The sequence below is a fragment of the Sclerotinia sclerotiorum genome, genomic scaffold, assembly GCF_000146945.2.
Source record: "Sclerotinia sclerotiorum 1980 UF-70 scaffold_4 genomic scaffold, whole genome shotgun sequence".
In the NCBI taxonomy this organism is placed as follows: Eukaryota; Fungi; Ascomycota; class Leotiomycetes; order Helotiales; family Sclerotiniaceae; genus Sclerotinia; species Sclerotinia sclerotiorum.
Window position 1 is genome coordinate 1,744,318 of NW_001820832.1, and position 20,243 is coordinate 1,764,560.

Genomic DNA, 20,243 nt, shown 5'->3' on the forward strand with positions numbered 1-20,243 from the left:
CTAGGTACTCTAATAAATCAATCAATCGATTCGTCATCTCCTCCCTACTCTTTATCCCACAACAACAACAATAGAAAAGAAAAATTAATCAAAGTGACACACACTACTTTCCTAGATAGAGACTATGCTATGCGTATATGTGAATGAATATACTAAAACCCATTTCAAATAAAATTAGTCGTTTCAAGGTCTTTAAATAGAGTAAAAGTTGAAGTTTAGAAGAAGTAAAATAAAATAAAACTATTGATTGATTGTTCCTAAACCTAAAAACGCCATAATTACATATTAACTCCTCGTCCTATTCGTATCATCCATCCATCCATCCCCTTCCCAGGTAACCCGTTACTTAACCATCACCAAACCATCACCAAACCATCAAGACCCCAACAGAAACCCTCCCCCAAACCCCTAACACCCATCCCACCTATCTCCCATTCATCTCCTCATCCTCATCAACATCAATCTCCTCCGGATGACCCAAAAGTCCCGCCACATTAGCCATATCATAATGTTTCCTCCTCAACTCCTCAAACCTCTCATGTTTCTCCCTCTCCTCAGGTGTCATCCCCCCAATCCCCTCCCCATCATCCCCATCCGCATCTACATCCCTCCCCTCCCCCGCAACATGCACCTTCTTCTCCTCGGACTCTCCCATCACCACCTCCCTATCCGGAACCGCCTCTTCCGGCTCTCCCAAACTCAATCCAGGAATTTCCTCATCCCGTGCTCGATTCGATCGGGGACTTCTCATCTGTCCCGCTTTCACCCTATCTAATTCATCCACTACTATTTCCCCCGCATCAATCGTGCGAATCTCCTCTTCATCCTCAGCTGGATCATAATGTTTCGCGTATGGAGTCTTTGGCTCGTTGATCTTCATCGTGCTGCTTTTTTCCTGTTCGGTTAAGTAGAGATTGGCTTCGTCCCATTGGAGGCGCATGTTGTTATTGTCATCGTGATGGGCGGATCCGGATGATTGTCGTCGGATTGGATGGCTGCTTGATGAGGATCTTCGTGGTCCGGCGTTTTGAAGTGTGTTTTGTAGTGTGACGTCTTTGTCGGAGATGCCGGTTGGGGAGGTGGAGAGGGGAATGCCGACGTGTTTTGGGGAGGTGATGGGGGGTGCGCTTGTGGTGATGGGGGCTTGGGAGGGAGGAGATCGGTGGAAGGAGTTTTTGAGAATGCCTTTGGTGATGGATGTTAGTGTTGATTATTGTTGTTTGATGAGTAGATAGATAGAAAGAGGGGGTAGCGGGGTAATTTGCTAAGAATTTATAAATCATAAATACCTTTTGGGCGTTTAGCAGTAGGACTTGGAGGATTATGAAGAACTGGAGCTTCTGAAGAAGACATGGTGGTAGTCATTGCTTCAAGCGAATTGTGTCTCTTTGAGACTCGGAAATGTTGAAGAATTATGAGATTTCTTGAAGACTCGATGGATTTATTTGTTGTTCTTATTGTTGCTGTTGTTGTAACTTGCCACCCACTTCTTTTAATGCGCTTGATTGGTTGGTTGTGATATTTCCGAGTATCTAAGCTTTAAGTTTAGACCGGTTTTGTTTGGTTCCCGTGTGTCTCCCGAGAACTTTCTTTGGAGGTGTAGTACGACCGGTAGGTATTTGTATGGTAGGTAGGTAGGTAAATAGCTGTAACGATAAAAAATCCAAACTCTTCGAAAAATGTAAAAGAAGAGGAGAGGAAAGAAAAAGAATAGATATCTTCTTTTTCTTTTTCCCTTTTTTCCAAAAATAAAAAAATCGTTAAGGTTATCGTAAAAAACTGTTCGTGTGACTTCGTAAAAAAGAGGGCAGCTGAGTAAAATATTCCAATTCTTAAGAGACAGATGGGGTTGAAGTGAATTTAAAGTGTGAATGTGAAAGTGGATGTGAAATGTAAAATGTGGGTGTGAGTGAATGAAAAAGTGAAATTGTCTCTCTTGTCTCTTGTCTTTGATTTTTAATGGAGAAAGACAGGGTTCCACCTTAGTTTTCACTCTTAGTATGGTGATGAAGTTGGAGAATTGTGGCTCGAAAGGCTCATAAGAAGCTTTTTTGGGCTGGAGTCTGGAGATTTTTGATTGATGATATGATGTGATGTGATGTGATATGATCGGGTATGACCGCTTGAATTAGATGCTGGCTTGCTTTCTATCAAATTTGATAGAATTGTAGAGGGCTTACCTAGGCGGATAGGGAGGAGGTAGATTGTATATATATCCAGACGAAAAAGAAGATGGGAATATCTTCTTTGTTTATTAATATCATATCACATCACCAGTTTTACCGTCAGTCATTCAGTCACTCAGTCAGTCAGCATCAGCAGCAATCATGGATAAGAGCATCTTTCAACATTTCATTTCAAGAATTCATTCCATTTTCAATCATTCAATCATTCCATTTCCATTAATCAATCAATCAATCCAAACACAACACAACACAACCCAAATCAACATTTATTTTTATCAGGAAATCGCGGCAACAGAAACCTCCACCAGTGTGCTCTTCAAATATCAAGGATTCTTCCCAAGTCACATAACGTCATCCTGCAGCCGATCACTTTGATTTCTTCTCATTGGGCATCATCAAACCTCATGAATCACGTTAGAAATATGGATAATGGATCAGTTGTCTGACTGAAATACTTGGACTTTCACATGAATATCTCATGCACGAGGTGTCTGAAATGTTCGAGTTGATGGAGTTGGGTATATACTCCGTGGGTAGCTAGAAGTTACTAGCGATTATGGATACAAGATGTGGAGTACATTAGTTAGTGGTTTAGTTTATATATTACGTGCGGAAGTAGTAAGTACCTACTCTGTATGTATGGGTATAAAGATTCGGAGTGCTTGACTTGGAGCTTGAGTTGGATAAAACATGAAGATGAAGCGGGGTATGTATGGATATATGTATGTAATATGTGACCTTACTCCATATCCTATCTTTGCAGGATCTTGGTATTACGTTCACGGTGTCACATTTACATTCTTCATTCCCCCTCTTCCATCACGTTTTCACGTGCTCATATATTTTATGGATGATTTGGTGTTTGATTGGTTAGAATGAACATAATTACTTGATTACTATACGATGATTTTTAATACATCAACCACATTATACACTATACTGCACACCATAAGAATAATATGAATAATAAAACGGAATATTCGGATCTTCTCTATAGATACCTACCTACCTAAGTAGGTAAGTAGGTATGATTAAAAATTGTAACCTTACAACAAGTTTGATTAGGAATTTTACTTCTGTCTGTCTCCATTATTCTTTCTCTCTTTCTTTCTTCCATCCATCTCCACCCACCAAATTACTTCATTCCCCCATTTTTAATTATACCCAACGCCCCATTTGTTCGTCGTATGCACTAACTCCATAAACAGATACTGTACGTACGTACACTTCATCTAATCTAATCTTGTGAATTCAATCACCTCACCCCGTCAACTATCTAATCTAATCAATCGATCGATCAATCTAATCTTATCAAATCAAATCACTCCATTAAACTAATAAATTCAATCTTCCCATAAATGTCCCATCCTAGTTGATACCTCCCCCAAACTTAACCTCCTCAATGGTAATACCCCCTCCCATCCCTTCCTCACCGGTACCACATACCCTTCATCCCCATCTCCATCCCCATCCCCATCTTGACTCCCCGCCACCCCTCCCACATTCAACCTCCCAAACAATTTCCGCCTAAAAGGTCATGGTCCCCTCGGAACAGGAGGCACATACAACGATTCCTCTTCATCAAGCACATCTTTAAAAGTCTTCTCCACAGATGTTATCTTCCCATCCTCTAATTTCTCCCTCCCAACCAAATCCATCTTCTCCCCCCCCTTAACCCTAGCTCGTAACTTCAGCGGTCTCACCCCCTGCGGTTTCTTCCGAACAATACTCTCCTCTTCTATTTCTTGCATTTTCTCAATAAAATTCTCCCCTTTCTCAGCTATAAAACTACCATCAATAAAAGCACCAGGAACTTTAATCTCACGACTAGTAGGTCGTTTCGACGAATCCGTTTTCGGGCTCTCGATAAAAGATCCGGGGATTTTCATCTCGGTATTTTTTTTCTTGATGACGATGGTGGTATTGGGTGATTTGGTGGGGATTTGTGTGTATGGTTTTGATTTATTTTCGGGGGGTTTCTTGGCTTTTAATGGGCTGGGTTTGGGTGGATTGGTGGAGGTTTTGTTTGGGTTGGGCCCTAGTGATATGTTGGGGAATATGTCACGGATTGTGGCGGTGGATCTTTCGCTTTCGATACTTCCTCCTCGGATGGGTAGGGAATCTTTCCAGGATTTTAGGGTTGGTTTTGTTTCCGAGGGTTTGGATTTAGGTGTTGGTTTAGTGGTAGGACTTTGGGTTTTATTCGAGATAATTTCTTTAGTTTTCCCGATGGGTTTTCTTTCGATTTCAAAACTGCCTCCTCGGATTGGTAGAGATTCTTTCCATGATTTGGGGGGTGCTTTGGTAACTTTACTTTCCATGGGTTTTCGCTTCAGTGGTGTTATATGTTTAGGAGGTACTGGTACATGTTCTGGCACGACTGGCTTTGGCATTTTCGTAGGAGAAGGTGGAATTGATGGCCTTCTTACCATCATTTCATTCAGAACCGCTATGGGTAAAGCTTGTGTAACAGCAGGTTTGCGCGGAGATATTCGATCGAGTGATGAGGGAACCCTAGTTGGAACAAGTGCCACTTCGGGCTTTATAGCTATATCTAGGGACTCGGCAGTTCTGATTTCATTAGTATATTGTAGAAGATATGTAGTATTAAATACAAACCTCATGGTAGATAATGGTGATCTCATCGCAATATCACTAATACTACTACTAGGCGTCACGATCCTCTGTTTTCCCACTCTCTGCGCGACAGGAGGAATTGTCGGTTGTTTTGTTGAAGGTGGGGGTTTGGTACAGTTTCCGCAAGTGGCGCATTCAGTATTGTTATTTGTTCCTAGAGAAATGGCTGAGTCGGAATGTGTAATGCACTTTTCATTCGTATTCGATTCTGTCTCTGTATTTCTCATCAAATATGACCAACCAATTCCCCAACCTTTAGATTTCGGTTTCACTTCTGAGGAAGCAGGAGTAGGTAAAATTGTTGGAGGTGAAGTGGGTAAAGCTGAAGCAGACGAAGGTGAAGTAGCTATTGGCATAATTTGCACTGGTGTCGATTTCTCCTCAGGAAACTTCCCCGGCATAGAGATCATCTCACTCTTTGATTCTTCCTTCGATAACTTCAACTCAACCGCATTAGCCGTATTATTAGGAACCGGTTTCCTTCTCACATTAAACCCACTCTTAATCCTCGCATTCGCAATCGCCAAAGATTGATTTCTCTCCCACTCTTCCTTCTCATTCCCCATAAACAAATAATCGTCATGCAGCGATGGGATCGTCTCATGAGAAGTCGACGCGCTAGTCGATACACTCCTCAATTGCGCTTGCGATAATATATTCGCAGCAGATGGATTAAGTGACGTAAAATTACTATCTACCAAATCATCCCCAAACGAACTAACTCTGCAGTTTACCGTGCCTGGGAGAATGCTACTGCGAGTGGGTAGTTGGAAGGAATATTGACAGGCTTCTAGCGCGGTGAGTATGATTCCTATACTTGTACTATATTTCAATATCAATATTAGCCTAGTCCTTAGCTCAATCCAATTTTCATCCTCCCGCTCTATATCTTGTAGCAATTCATCCATTATATAATACACAAAACTCCCATCTAGAAGAATAGAAAATGACTCACAATCCAATAGCACTAATAACCACCCCTCCTATCTGCACATAACACTCTGGAGTACCCGGTACGCAAACCTTTGTTTTGGATACAATGATGCTGGATAATATGAGTGATATCATCCAACATACCAACGTGACGCGCGCAAAGATGAAACTGTATCCGTGGAGTTTTAGTTCTGGTGGTCGAACAAATCCGATAGGGGCGTTTTGGATGCTGTTGGTTAGGTGGAGGATTAGGTAGATGGTGGTGAAGAAACACTGGGTTGAGCGTTAGTATTTCGATTTGAATTTTTGGCTTACGACTCTCCTTGCGCGGGGTTTTCGTGGGAAGGAATATCTCATATGTCTTTAAGTCTTCTTCTCATCTTCTCATCTTCTCATCTTCCTCCTCCTTCTCCTCCTTCTCCTCCTTCTCCTCCTTCTCCTCCTTCTCCTCCTTCTCCTCCTTCTCCTCCTTCTCCTCCTTCTCCTCCTTCTCCTCCTTCTCCTCCTTCTCCTCCTTCTCCTCCTTCTCCTCCTTCTCCTCCTTCTCCTCCTTCTCCTCCTTCTCCTCCTTCTCCTCCTTCTCCTCCTTCTCCTCCTTCTCCTCCTTCTTTTCTTCCTCCATCAAAACCCTAGAACTCAAAAATGACTAAAAGGAAAAGAAAAATAAACCAACTCACCCCAACCCCGACAAACACAGTCCCAACCCTCAACGTCGTCCCAACCCTCTCCTTCTCTCTATCCGTATTCCCACCCACTTCCCCAAATAACCTAACACACAAAAAAATACCTCCAACCACACAGAGCAACAAAAAAATCAACGTCCCTAAAATAATCGCCGGTGTTAAGATCCGCTGTGTACGAGATACTCGAAGATTAATGATGGGGATTTGAGCGCGCGGAACGATGATTGTATGGGGGTTTTTGGTCATGGTGGTGGGTTGGCGGGTTGACCGTTGGTGGTATGCTATGTGAGCGGAAGATATGTATCTGTATCTTAGTTATTCGTGTGGAAATTGAGATTCGATAATATTAATTTTTTGTGTTTGATGTGTGGTGATGTGATATGGCTACTCCAAATTCTTATAATAATGATGAAAATAATAAAAATAATAACAATAACTCTCCCTCATCTTCCACTCTACTTTACTTTAACTCTATTTTGCTTTCTAGAAGATTTCTGGGCCAGGAATCTCTACATCTGTATCTATATCTATATCCATATCTAAATGCAAATGCAAATCCAACACAACTTCCCCACTCAATCCAAAAACGTTCATTTCCACTCGATAAATGCCCAAACTTGATATCACCTCACAACGATAAACAGCACGATACTTCCGCTCCTAGAGATCGTATGAAATTCCCTAAGCTATTTCGCCGGATCAGGTGAAATGTAATAATTACACTAAGGTCCTAAGTACCGGGGAAGATGTCCTTGAGTGAAGGAAAGATAACGGGCTGGTGTGGGGAATTTATTGGTATTTACGTAGGTAAAATATGACTTCATGTCATTGTGGGGAAATATGGAATTGCTGCTTATGTACATATGAGCAATTACCTAGTTAGTAATATTCCTGCATGTTTTGATCGGCTGGGGATTGTAGATGCCTTTTTTAGGAATGTGTTTATTTACTATGGCTTTTTTTTTCGAGTTGGGTGGTTGGATTTGCATTCCTGGAGTGTTGGTTTTCGCTTAGATTACTGTATATGGCTCGCTTAAGCTTGGGGAATTTATCAGCCTAGATAGAGTGAGAGATGTGGAAAATGTGGATTTTGGGTTATTTGGTTTTGTTTTGTTTTTTATTCGTCTGATTGTTTGTCTGTTCTGGAGATTCAAAATGAGGTCTTGATACTCTATCTCGTGTACCTTTTCGTTCGAGGGGATGTTGTATATATCGTTCCCGTTGACTGGTTTGGGACGATGGGTTACTCGTATATGCTATTGGGAAATTAAGAATGTATGGATATGGAAAGATGTAGTGTGTATAAGATACATGGATAGATGTAGGTGCATTCTGGAATATAGTCATTAGGTTCCCCGTCACTATTGTTGGAGTTGATATGATTAGGATGTCGATCTTTTAGGGAGGCGAGGAAATGATGAGATGAACTTGGTATGTAAGAGCTAGGAGTTCGAAAAATCAGAATAATATGTTTCGAGATGATATACTATAATGTTCCAAGCTCAGATATTAGAATCGAATATGATGGAGTGAATGGGACACATGTCACACGGGTATTATGGACCTATATATTGTATAAAGAAAGAGAAACAGCCCTGAAATGAATCACTAGTAATTCTGAATGCAAAATTTTATGATTAAATGTGTACATAGTCTAGCCGCTAAGCATAATTTAAAGAAAGAACAAAAGAATATCAAGTAAACGTCTATTGATGATGTGATATGTTTAACTCACTTTAATCATATCTATAACATATCGTGAAAAAGAACTTCCTTTCCATTTGTTATTTCTCAGTTTAAGTACTTCACAGTAGCAATTAGAGTTCTGAAATCACCAACCGTAGTGCATGCAGTACTAGAAATAGAGGAAGCGTTGAAGCGAAGATCCAAGCTAGAGAACTACCAGCACTACGCAGTTTAAAACTAGGTGTACCATCCTTGAAAACCTAAGATAGCATCATACGGAATTAAATTTATCGTCAACTATTCTCATGACACAAACATCCGGATGATTGGAAATAATACTTTTTAGGCTCAGCTACTTCGGAATTGTGTAGTGTTTACTGAAGAAGAATATACCTGAGAAGAAAGGAATATCAAATTTTGAGATGAAGCGTAAGGTATAGGATATCAATTGAGGAGTATACATGTAGTTCTCGGTACTGGCTGAGCATCACTAATGTCGACTTTGGAAGTTTTAATGAAAGATTCGGGTTTAAAATCGTGCTCCTGAAGCTGGAACTTCCCTCCTTAAGAACTGTCCCTGTATATACTCGATATAAATGGTTTCTAATTGTGTATCTGAAGAGGGTTGTCTTATTACTGAAACCACGATCCAGGCCAAGCTATAGGCACACAATATTACTTGCTATATTGATCCGACAACGGTGGGGGGAGAGAATGGTACAATTCTGCTGCTGCATCATTAGACGATGCTTCTAATAATTCGGAATGCAGGAAGTACTAATTGCCATTTGTTTTGAACTAAATAGTCAAGTTTAAGTCCATTGAAAAAGCCTATTAGCATTTAACTTGATATCAAGCAACAGGATTAAAACTGCACTATTTCTTGAATAGTCCGGAGATTTTGACTAGTTGTATTTTTCGAAGATTTTATACTTTCAGTTTTCTAGCTCAAATTTTCAAATATTCAGACTCTCGATTGTTCTAAATTCTTGTTTTTAATCATGCAAATTATAATGGTAATCTACTTTTCGGCGACCCCTCTTTTCGGCCACGTTTTGCCGTCAAAAATGACGAAAATCGAAGAATTTAAGGTTACAGATATCAACGAAATCAAATTTGAAATTTATTATTATCTATAAAATAAATTTGTATTTCAGATGTTTTTTTAAATTGTATTTAATTGTTATAAAGTTATTGATAGATGAAAATAATGATTTTTGGTGGAAAAGGGTGGCCGAAAAGTAGGGTACTAGAGTTACGCTTTACTCAAACCAAAGGTCTAAATAACTATTAGGATTATTAGAATTTAGATTAAGTACCCAATAATTTCACTCAGGTTCATTCCAGTACTCCTATGTAGCCTAAATGAATCATGAGATAGCCGTCTAGACTGCCATTCAGATTTTAGACGGCAGGGCTATCGGGTGCATCGGGGCTACTGAACGGGTGTGATAGTCTGCAAATAACGTTTGTCAAATGGTCAGAATGAAGAAACGACAATTTTAATTGACTGTCATCCATAATATCACATAGTGAGGTATCCTGGGATAGCATTTCTAAAGTACTACAATATCATGTTCACTGAGACATTTGGAGTTTCTCACTATATTCACTTAAATTGACAAATATAAATTAACAATACATCTTGAATCAATGTCAATCCAGAATCCATAGGATATAGTATGTAATACAATTAAAGTCTTGGTACACTTGGACAGATTATCAGGGTGATAATATGCACTGAAAATAAACTCTATTTCGAGTTTGAATTCAAGGTGGGCAAGATCCTAGAGATAGATGAAAGTTACACGGGAATAGAAGAGTATATAAACCCTCCTTGTTCTTCTCTCGAATTATTTTATCATCACATTCACAATCATTCTACAATCACTTCCATACTCAGACTAAACATACTATGAGTCACTCGACTTCACTTTTTGAAACCTCATCCTTCATTCTTCTCTGAAGGAAAACCAATCAGACATGTGCACTTTCATCAAAATGAAGTTCTCCGCTGCGGCTATTATCGCCTTCGCTGCCATGTTCGATGCAATTGCTGTCTCGATTACTGCCTCGATTACTGCAACGGAACCTAGCTCCAGAAGCTGATCGCGGTACTGTCATTGCTCCTTCAGTCAACGCTCATTCAGTGGAACGATACTGGCGATTTGATCTACAAATATAGTGCTTAATAGCTATCAGTTCCCTGAATAGATATAAAAGTGCCCTGATATCGTACCAAGGGTTGCATTTCAACATGTAGGCTAGATGGAAACCTAGTCCATTGTTTGCCACGGATCTTTGATGATCGCATGTTTTGCTAGTCTAGGCTTCGTTTTCCTATATCTTTTAATAATTAGGTACCCAATCAGCAATTAGTTAGTTAGTTGAATTGAGCTCTTTTCAAAAATTCGGGATTCCAATGGTGTTCTGATACAAATATCACGGAACTTAATAGAAAGTAATAAATATGAAGTCAACCTACTCAAAGCTGACATTTTTTTTATGGCTTGAAGAAAAATACTCAAGATACAAGGTGGAGATGGAGCCTCAGACTGGTCAGGATACTATCTATTAATGACTAGGCGAAGGAGAGACACGATCACATGTTATAATCCTAGAAACTATAACAGGATGGGAAGAAAAGTGAGTACCTGAATCCTGATAATGTGATTGAAAAAAGAGTAACCATCAAGATATAAGATTACAATGAGAAACGTAAGATACTAAAGACTCTATTGGAACAAACTTGGCCGAGCACGATAACTACAAGTCTACTCTAGTAATTTGATTATAGACAGGCAAGTGTTTAACGACATAGCAACTCTCCACAATAACAGTTTTGAAGCTCTTTGAGGCTCAATCACTTTCTTCAAGATAACTATTCAGGCAGCCATAATCATCGACAGCTATTACAAGAACACCGAGAAGCATTATGCAAAAATCAAGAGATAAAAAGAATATGTCCTGGTGAAGTTAGCAACTACTGGTGTACAATTTCGATAAACCATAGCAAACAAGGAGCTTCGGGCAAGAGTGGCCCGTAGAGACTTACTAATATAAGATTTAAGGGCAAAAAGCTAAACAGATACTCGGCTCCCATATAGGACCTACTAAATAAGCGAAATATATCCTAGCTTCGCTCCACTTGCTAATGAGAACTCTCATTTGTTCCCCGTTAGAAACTGCTGCCGCGAAAAAACGCTTTAAAAAATGCGACCTGTGACAAACAAAGACCCGCCAAAATAGCTGATCTGTTGCCGGAGTCTCGGGAGCTCTTTCTTCTCCTCTACCGGGCAGAAGCTCACCGAATATGACTCGCCAGAAAGTTTGCACAGAGCTACCGACGAGTGATCTGGACGTCAATACCGATGCACAGGATGCAACCGATTTCATCTTGTCCGAGTATTGCGCAAAATCGGACACCGAGATGGATGTAGCTACAATTTGCATTCTTAATTGTGCTGTCTAGGATATTCTCGGCACTAAGAGCACCTCCGAGAAAGAAATTGTATTCACTTGATGCACCTTAACCTCATCATTCCTTTCAAGATACCCTTAAATAAAAGCAAGAAAAGAAACGAGAGAAAGAAATACGGAAATTCCCAAAGTCCCAATATTTCCTATCTTTTGTATCTTTAACAAGGATAGAATCAAATTGACATCATTGACAGCTTCATATCAAAAGGATGAGTTTTGATGATAGCGAAAGTGGAACAGTTATAAGGAAGTTTGGGAAAGGTATATAAAGAAGTCAATTATGCGAGATAATCTTACACCGGCAAACGAACTTTAGGACTCTCGAGTTATACAATATAAGAGGTTGTAGAGTGAGGTTATAAGAGTACTCTTTTCAATCGAGAAAGTTTATTCAGAAAGTAATTAAGTGTAATCTTTATTTAAAGATAATAAAAATTAGAAAATGAGATTCATAAAATAACATATTCAGATCTATAAAAAAAAAGTAAACAAAAACTCACCCAATCAAAACCAACCTCTCTTTAAATTTATATCACATTTCCCATCACTTTTAGATCCGAGGTTCAAAAACAAAATAAACAATAATTAAAAGCTTCACCTCTAGCTACAAAAGAATTGGGGGAAAAAAGCAAAGAAGATAAGATACCTAGATAGAATAGGGATGAAAAATAATTACTTTTCAATCAATCAATCAATCAATCTTCAAATCGCATAACCTTTCTCTCTTCTCATCTTAAAACTGGACTTCTATTCTGTTATTTCCTCTACCACTATTTTCGCATACAACTTCTACTGCGATATATTCGGATATTGCTGTCGCATTGTATCGGAGTTGCGCGCAATTGTTTCGTGGGAGATGTGTAAGTTGATTTTTGTTTCTATTTTGATTTTTTGATCTTGGGTTCAATCGAGGATGCGTTTCTGCTCGTACACAATGCCTTCCAGATAATTCCATCTTGATCCTGCGACAAACAAACGGAATCAGACTAACAAACCTATAAATTGTACAGCGCATCCAATGGTTGTTCTCCCCAGTAATGGGAGTCGCCATCTTCATGGTATCAAACGCAAGCATGATCACGGTCATGTTCACGAGGCTATTCCCAAAAATACAAACGGCAGTACCACCGATATTCCTACGCACCAGCACAAGAAGAAGAAGAAGAAGAAGAAGAACCATCATCATCAGCATCAAGATGCGCAGCAGAATGGTGAGGGCGAAAAGAAGAAAAAGCAGAAGCAAAAGTCAAAACACAATTCTCATGAATTGCAGCGGAAAGAAGATACATTGATGAGTGGAGGCCTAGGAGAGATAAGCGCGGAATTGGGAGAACCAATCTTACCTCCTGCTCGCAATTCCAAACAGTCGATAGCTACAATGCCCAAAGCCATGAAGGAAAAGCATGGAAATGCAAGTGAAAGCAAGAAAAAGAAGAGCAAATCAAAGAGTCTAAAGGCTGTACATTTTGAAGGACTGAGCAATGGCCATACTCAAAGTAGTGGAGAGAATGCGGAAACTGAGGGAGTCAGGATGAATGGCGATTCGGCTCAGCGAATGACATCGATCTTACCCGTTCGATCTCACACTCCAATTTTACCACTGACCTCCAGCCCGATACTTCCTCCCACACGTCCAAGAGGATACTCAAGTAACGGACAGACACCCATTCTCCCACCAGCTTCTCCAAGTCGTTTGAATCTTCTCCGCGTATCTCCCATAGCTTCAACTCCAATTTTACCACCAACGTCACCTTTCAGAAAGAGGCGTGGCTCTACCGGCAACGCTTTTTCTCAACCACCACCAACCTTTTCGGTAGAGTCCCCTTTCTTGCAAGCTAGTTTACCGGCGTCCAGCAAATCGGCTGAGCATAAGCGTAAGGATGATGATTGGGAGTTCAACACTGGCAAAATTCGTGCAATAGTCGGTAATCCAATGGAAAAGGATGCACAGCGTGAAGAGAGTAAGTCGAATCACCTAGAACCAACATTTAACTTCTGCTAATATGTTTTCGCCCGTTCAGACATCGCATTCTCGTCCGACTATATCCGATCACCAATGCGCCAATCGCAAGGTATCAATGTGGCGGGCGTCAATTTCAACATCGTTCATCTTAAAAACCGTGGAACTATAGTCTTGAAGGACAAGAATAGCGGACTTCAAGTCTGTTCAGTGGCTCAAGGTAGCATATGGGTGTCCCTTGCAACTGAAAAATTTCGCATATCTAAAGGTGGCATGTGGCGTGTTAGAGAAGGCGAGAAATGCTCGGTCAAAAGTCAAGACGGTCATGAGTGTATCCTACACATGACCTCGATTCCAAGTGCGTCTGCATCGATTTGATTTTTTTGTTGTCAGGAAGGAGATGACGACTGCTTCAAGTGTTAAGATGGCCCTTCATCACTATTAAACCTGCGTGTCGTAGAATCAAGCTGATGGTTGATGTTGCGTGCGATGCTTTCTGATGGTTCCTCCAAGTTATTATCGCAATTGCTATTGGAGCCGATGATTTTTCTGAAACCGTAGCTGCGCATACTTTTCTCCCATTATTGATAAACCGGCAAAGGATAGTTAGAAGCGTATGCCTGGAAAATACTGAGTACGGAATGGAACTTACGATTCAAATTCACCTGCAATGCACATACTAAAATTTTACGTGAATTCCCGGCGGCAAAGAAACTTCCGTCGAGGAGCAATATTTTCCGGGATTCTCTTAACTCGGACAGATTGAAAACTTGACTGAATATTTCCATGAATTAATCACCCGCTGCCCGGAATGTCTCATACTCCGTAAAGTACAAACTAATTTTTGTTGTGGCGTTCACTTGGTGAACTGGGCAGCTGAAACCAATCAAAAATTCTCGTTCCGCGAAATGATCCTTTTGGGCCTGAGCTTTCAGTGGCTGAACTTTATTCACACGTTCAGCTTGAGATGATATTTATATTTTAAGTACGGCTCTAAAATTGGCCAAGCCAGTCCAGCTTCTATCGTGACTCGTGTGCTGATTTGATCAATTTGCTTTTTGTGCTGCACAATAACAAGTAGGATGGTAGAGGCTTCGTACTATTAGCATATTTGTTTTTCTCTGGAATGCAACGCACAAGACGAAGCTCTCGCGTGTCAATCGCCCAACGATGTCGTTCATAGTGACCAATCAGCTTGGTAGTACATACGACTAATGTTCGGGCCCAATACAATGAGGATTGGGGTCTGAAACCATAGCAGCTTCAACCAAAGCTTTTAAAATTATAGAGCCTTTGGAACATCGAACAAATGCGATAAATACGTGCGGATACTTGAGTGGTATTGAATGTTCGTACTCCCACAGTTTAACGCCATGGGAAGCAGATGAAAACTAATGATATGAAGCGGAAGCTTTCACTTGTGCTGGGGCGGGTCACTGCGCTCATAATTTGTATTCTGCAATTGGTTGCTGTTCGGAAGATATCGAACTTTGTAATATATTCACGACTTGCATAGCCGGCTCAGTAGATTTTGCCCTAGCAGGATCTTTAACACGATGCTGAAATAATGCCGCATGCCCAAACTGTGCAACTTATCCCTGGAATGATCCTAGAGAAGCATGAACCGCTGTATGAAGTCTCCGACATTTTATCCCATGTCCGACCAGCCGGTTACTGATATTGAATACATATCTGTAACCGCTGTCATCACTATATCTCGAGAGCTCGCTTCCGTAGCAAGCAGTATTCAAAACCGAGATGCCGCTGAAGATTTAAACAGTGCATTTGGAAATAATTTGTCCACGACAGGTGCACGTGGCTCAGCGCCTTCATCTTCATCGTAACTAAGAGATCTAGTCGCAAGTACAGCAATTCAAAAGATATCTGGCATTCCACTAGGAGCCATTATAAATGAAGCTGTTGATGGTGTGGTAGTAATCGTCAATTAACTTTTGCCATCGCTTTCATCATTAGAAGAAAGAAATCGGATCCATCACCACCCCAGTCTCTGATCAAGTCTCAGTGACTGTCCTCAATAATGCATATCAAGAACCACGCCGAACTCCCTTCCACCATTCTACGGGAACTGGGTGAGTATCGCAAAACCAGCATGTCCTGTAGAACATAGGATAGAATTGGCGAGTACTGTGTATATTCTTCCCAGAACTGATGCACAGAGACCTTCAACTCACCAAGTGTGTAGCGGTAATGGTCCTGAGTATCAGTACTCTGAATTGAATGAAACTGCGTATATTCCTTCAGTGGAAATGAAGTGGAGATAAGTGGTGTGATATGGAGAGCGGGTCAAGGAGTAGATGTCAGCCCTTCAAAAGTAATGAGGTCAATGAGTGGAGTATTTGAAGTTATATTAATGCTTTTGGTCCCATTCCTCTCGATCGATGATTCTGGACATCTCTTCGTTTCATGAGACGGTCACCATAGAGAGCATACATAGCTGATATGAAGTGGTAAGAAGCATATCCCGTGAGATGGCTTTGGTTCATAGTAAGGACTGTTTGATTTGAGAATCTACGGGGTCGTCAAAGAATGTATGAATAATGAATGATATGCCTTGTCGGAGAAATCGAGTGGTGCGCACGGACCATTATTTTGAACATAATAAGCCATGAAAACAGAAGCACTTCCAGTCCCATTCATTGTAAATATCGACCACCAGTGGACATTATGGACAACAAAAGACACCATACTTTTGAAACTTGAGCCTTCGAGTGAACGAGATTGAACAGCTGGTTTCATCGAAAGATAAGTTTTATTGCGGGGTTGAAGATGTAAAACTATGCCCCACTGTCTGTCGTGTACCTATGATGCTATACTGCATTTCCGGTCGCCCTCCCCTTCAGTACCTAGGTTTGTATATATTTATTCACTTGCTGAAGATTGGCGCACTCAAACACGGGGATTCAATACCAGAGTCTTTTTCCAGCCAACATTACATTATTAAACTAGGTCTTCAGTTCACTGGCACAGTGTTCTGCTAATTATCCTTTGGACGATCATCTCTACATATTCATTATCAGACCATTGGACATTCACGTCTTTCAACAATGCCTGAAATACTACGAGTTGGTATCATAGGGCTTGGGGAGATTGCACAGGTATTTCCAATTCAAGATGTCAACAGCGAGATGCAACTAACCTTTAGCCTCTAATATAGGTCTCACATATCTCGGTTCTGAACAGCCTCTCCGACTACTATACTATCACATACCTCTGCGATCCCTCGCCAACTGCTCTTGAGCATTGCTCCTCAAAGGTGACCGGGAACAAACCCCAAACGACCACCGACGCAGCGCAACTCTGTTCGTCGCCCGATGTCGATGTAGTTTTGATAAGTAGCGCACACGGCTTTCATCCTTCCCAGGCTATATTAGCATTACACAACGACAAATACACATTAGTCGAAAAGCCATTGGCATTATGTTATCGAGATATAGAGCAACTCGAAGAAGCGGAAAAGGGATCGGCAGGCAAGATCTTTGTTGGATATCAAAGACGATATGCTCAGGCATTCGTTGATGCCGTGTCCGAAGTAGGCGGGCTCGGAAAGATCCAATATGCGCGCGTTAGAGACATTATTGGACCCAACAGCGTCTTTGTAGGTCAATCGGCAACATACCCTAGGAAATTCACAGACTTTAAGCAAGAGGATTCACAAGCTATGTCAGCGCTCCTAGATGAACAGATTACGCACGCATTAGGAACAGAGTATGGGATAGATGTAACACCATCAGCTAAGGAGTTCCTAGCGTTTTTTGGAATGTAATGCTCCCGCAAAACTTCAGCTTGCAGTAAAACGCCTGCTAATCTATCTAGTCTCGCTACCCATGACCTAAGTGCAATGCGAGAAATACTCGGGGGTATGCCTCAGAAAGTCTTGGGGTCGTCTCTCGGCTTACCATTTTGGACGGTTCTATTCCAGTACGACGGCTTTGCTGTGACTTATGAGTCGGGTGTCAATAACGTCCCAATTTTCGATGCTCATCTAGAAGTGTATTCGGAAGATAAGATCGTTCGAGTCAATTATGACACTCCGTATGTCAAAGGGCTCCCCGTCACAATGACGATCAGAGAAAGAATTGGTGAATCAGGATACCAGGAAAGAACTGTGAGGAAAACATATGAGGATCCATATACTTTGGAGTTCTTGGAATTTCATGATTGTGCAGTGAAGGGGAAGACTCCCAAGACAAGTGTCGGGGACGCGAAGAAAGATTTGGATCTGTTCAAAATGATTATGCAATCTTCCAAAATCTCATGATGGATTGTATGGTCACTAAATTTCGATGTTTTCAACAAGTCAAAGCGCAACAAGTTGGCCATTTTTAGCTGAGTAAAGCTGCTCACTAGAAACTGTTTTATATCAAATCTCTCTATTCATTGATTTCCTGCCAATCTCTTAATGACACTGCTTGTAGGATCCGAATTTCCGTTCCAGTTGAGCCCAAATGTCTTACCTCCACTTTCGTAATAAACCACTCGTCTGAACTAATAACAGTTGGGAAAACTAGTCTAGCTCTCTAACAGCTTGTACCCGTCTAGCCGCTCCACGCTTGCCAACGTTTTTATCTGAGACGCCACTTCAAACATCCGAATTTCAGGAAAGAACTTCAGCCTCACTATTTGATCTATATAGTAAGGAGAGCTTTTCACCTGGAACCGGGGGCTTCTCTACTCGTGATGAATTCTTTTTGCGAACTGTTTTCGTTATTGAAATGGTTCAGTAAGAATAACAATATTCCAGGTTGCTTATGTTGGCGTCATACACTAGATCTTCAATTTAGTTTAAAGCCTATTTTATAACCTTTAGATTTACTAGGGCACATATGGGCTACCTAGATCATATTGAAAAGAAAGTAGTAGAGCCTCTAGAATTGCAGTCATTATACTTCTTGGCGAAAACAGGACCAGGTGCTATGGTTGGTCCGGAGCGACGGTGAAGATTGTTTTTATTCCTCAAGGTCTATATTTCATCACGTATTGAACAAGAAAACAAGCATTATGGAACGTATCACCGATTTCCGCAGCTTGTCTTCTTAAGGGGTACATGGACCCTGCCCTATTAGTCCCGCATTAATATCGGCGCTATGGAATAGGGTTGACGCATGATCCCCGCTAGGAAAATTCCCATGTCCGCGCGAGATTTCCCCGTTCCATCCGTTGATCATGCTAGCTTCCACATAAAATCCGCACTGCTTGAAGCTCTAGATTGATCTGAAGTAATGAATTTATAGCAAAGTTAAGGTTCATTTCATGCTTGTATCATGAGTAAAAATTGTCCCCTGCAGAGGAGGAAGGTTTACCGCACAGACTTTTCCCTTGCCTACTGTGTCTGAGTATGTTCGTTGATAATAATCTTGTCGAAAAGAAAATCTGGGGACGTTAAAATATGAGAAGATTTCTTCTTCCCTATGTATGACAATGTTGACACCTTACCCTGGCGCGTCAAACACAAGTAACTTGCCTCTGATGTCTTCAGTAAGTCGAACTTCTTCGTTCTCCGTAATTTCTGAATATTGGCAGTAGCCAAATCCGTCATTGTCACTTGATTTGTATTGAGCGGGGAGACTATAGTCAAGTCCTCAGATCGACTTGACTAGTGGCTGCACTAGTAGATCAACGTTGAGACGAACGTTCTATGGCTTAGTTGTATGATTGGACACTAACGGGAGAACTAGAACGATGCATTTTTACAAGAGTCGCAGGTACAATTGTTACTCTTAGGGACGATACTTCCCGCGGCATTGGGTACGCTATTCGTCGCAGGACATCTATATACACGAGCGGTGATCACAAAAATTCTGGGATGGGACGACTTCTGCCTTGTTACAGCATGGGTATGTCAAGCTCCATTTCATTCAAAAGTACCCATCCAACAATCTTTACTAAAATTCTCTCCAGGTCCTTATCATCTCCCAAACTGTCTCCGCCAGTCTCTCCTGTAATTACGGTGGTGGTCGCCACATCGAGCTCCAGAGACCCGACGACCTCAAGCCCTTAGCCATCCTCGCATTCGTATCCCGACTTCTCTACCAACTTGGTCTCATGATGGTACGGATTGCCATGTGCTTGCTCTATTTGCGAATTTTCCAGGATAAAACGAGTAAGATCATCATATACCTCCTGATACTTTTCCAACTTGTTGCGACCATTCCTGCTACGTTGGTTTTGGTTTTTCAATGCGATCCTATCATTTCGCAATGGGATCCTAACGTTGAGGAAATTCATTGTGATGATCCCATGCCCGCCATAACTGCTTTTACAGTTTGTAGTGTGTTTAGTGATGCGGCGCTGATTGCTTTTGCTGTGCCAAGAGTTTGTGCGTCCTACCTTTCCTTTTACTTTCTCAAAAAAAACTTCATGCATGCTCCACTTTCTAAAACCATAGACGACTAACGGTAAGCTTACAGTACCACTTCAAATCCCCAAACTCCAGAAAGCTTTTCTCCTAGCTATAGTTAGTTTCGGTCTCCTCATAATCATCGTCTCGATCATCCGATACGTGCGCTTGGAACCTGTCTACGCGGGGAAAGACTACACATGGAACATGTGGCAAATCACAACCTTCGCGTCAATTGAACTTAACACGGCACTTTTCTGCGCGAGCGCTCCTTCGACTAGAGACCTCTCGTGCGCGAATTAGCTCCAAATATCAAGTGC

At 41.2% G+C, this 20,243-nt stretch overlaps 9 protein-coding genes across 9 annotated transcripts; 6 read left to right on the top strand and 3 right to left on the bottom strand.

Annotated features, from left to right (window-relative positions):
- Positions 1-424: 424 nt before the first annotated feature.
- On the bottom strand, positions 425-1,365 carry SS1G_03756 (hypothetical protein; the record flags this gene model as incomplete). Its single annotated transcript, XM_001595617.1, has 2 exons — positions 425-1,185; positions 1,290-1,365. The coding sequence occupies 2 exons, from the start codon at positions 1,363-1,365 to the stop codon at positions 425-427; spliced, it is 837 nt and encodes a 278-aa protein (XP_001595667.1).
- Positions 1,366-3,721: 2,356 nt separating this feature from the next.
- On the bottom strand, positions 3,722-4,579 carry SS1G_03757 (predicted protein; the record flags this gene model as incomplete). Its single annotated transcript, XM_001595618.1, has 1 exon — positions 3,722-4,579. The coding sequence occupies one exon, from the start codon at positions 4,577-4,579 to the stop codon at positions 3,722-3,724; it is 858 nt and encodes a 285-aa protein (XP_001595668.1).
- A 406-nt stretch (positions 4,580-4,985) lies between these two features.
- On the top strand, positions 4,986-5,357 carry SS1G_03758 (predicted protein; the record flags this gene model as incomplete). Its single annotated transcript, XM_001595619.1, has 1 exon — positions 4,986-5,357. One exon carries the CDS (start codon positions 4,986-4,988, stop codon positions 5,355-5,357), a length of 372 nt encoding a protein of 123 aa, XP_001595669.1.
- Positions 5,358-6,132: 775 nt separating this feature from the next.
- SS1G_03759 (predicted protein) lies at positions 6,133-6,685 on the bottom strand (the record flags this gene model as incomplete). Its single annotated transcript, XM_001595620.1, has 2 exons — positions 6,133-6,385; positions 6,450-6,685. The coding sequence occupies 2 exons, from the start codon at positions 6,683-6,685 to the stop codon at positions 6,133-6,135; spliced, it is 489 nt and encodes a 162-aa protein (XP_001595670.1).
- A 4,753-nt stretch (positions 6,686-11,438) lies between these two features.
- On the top strand, positions 11,439-11,648 carry SS1G_03760 (predicted protein; the record flags this gene model as incomplete). Its single annotated transcript, XM_001595621.1, has 2 exons — positions 11,439-11,561; positions 11,598-11,648. 2 exons carry the CDS (start codon positions 11,439-11,441, stop codon positions 11,646-11,648), a joined length of 174 nt encoding a protein of 57 aa, XP_001595671.1.
- An 813-nt stretch (positions 11,649-12,461) lies between these two features.
- On the top strand, positions 12,462-13,943 carry SS1G_03761 (predicted protein; the record flags this gene model as incomplete). Its single annotated transcript, XM_001595622.1, has 3 exons — positions 12,462-12,465; positions 12,616-13,566; positions 13,627-13,943. 3 exons carry the CDS (start codon positions 12,462-12,464, stop codon positions 13,941-13,943), a joined length of 1,272 nt encoding a protein of 423 aa, XP_001595672.1.
- A 1,660-nt stretch (positions 13,944-15,603) lies between these two features.
- SS1G_03762 (predicted protein) lies at positions 15,604-15,993 on the top strand (the record flags this gene model as incomplete). The annotated part of the gene is made up of 3 exons (XM_001595623.1): positions 15,604-15,655; positions 15,730-15,760; positions 15,828-15,993. The coding sequence occupies 3 exons, from the start codon at positions 15,604-15,606 to the stop codon at positions 15,991-15,993; spliced, it is 249 nt and encodes an 82-aa protein (XP_001595673.1).
- A 637-nt stretch (positions 15,994-16,630) lies between these two features.
- On the top strand, positions 16,631-17,844 carry SS1G_03763 (hypothetical protein; the record flags this gene model as incomplete). Its single annotated transcript, XM_001595624.1, has 3 exons — positions 16,631-16,681; positions 16,741-17,345; positions 17,400-17,844. 3 exons carry the CDS (start codon positions 16,631-16,633, stop codon positions 17,842-17,844), a joined length of 1,101 nt encoding a protein of 366 aa, XP_001595674.1.
- Positions 17,845-19,052: 1,208 nt separating this feature from the next.
- SS1G_03764 (hypothetical protein) lies at positions 19,053-20,226 on the top strand (the record flags this gene model as incomplete). The annotated part of the gene is made up of 4 exons (XM_001595625.1): positions 19,053-19,061; positions 19,262-19,420; positions 19,485-19,902; positions 19,994-20,226. The coding sequence occupies 4 exons, from the start codon at positions 19,053-19,055 to the stop codon at positions 20,224-20,226; spliced, it is 819 nt and encodes a 272-aa protein (XP_001595675.1).
- Between the last annotated feature and the right edge of the window lie 17 nt (positions 20,227-20,243).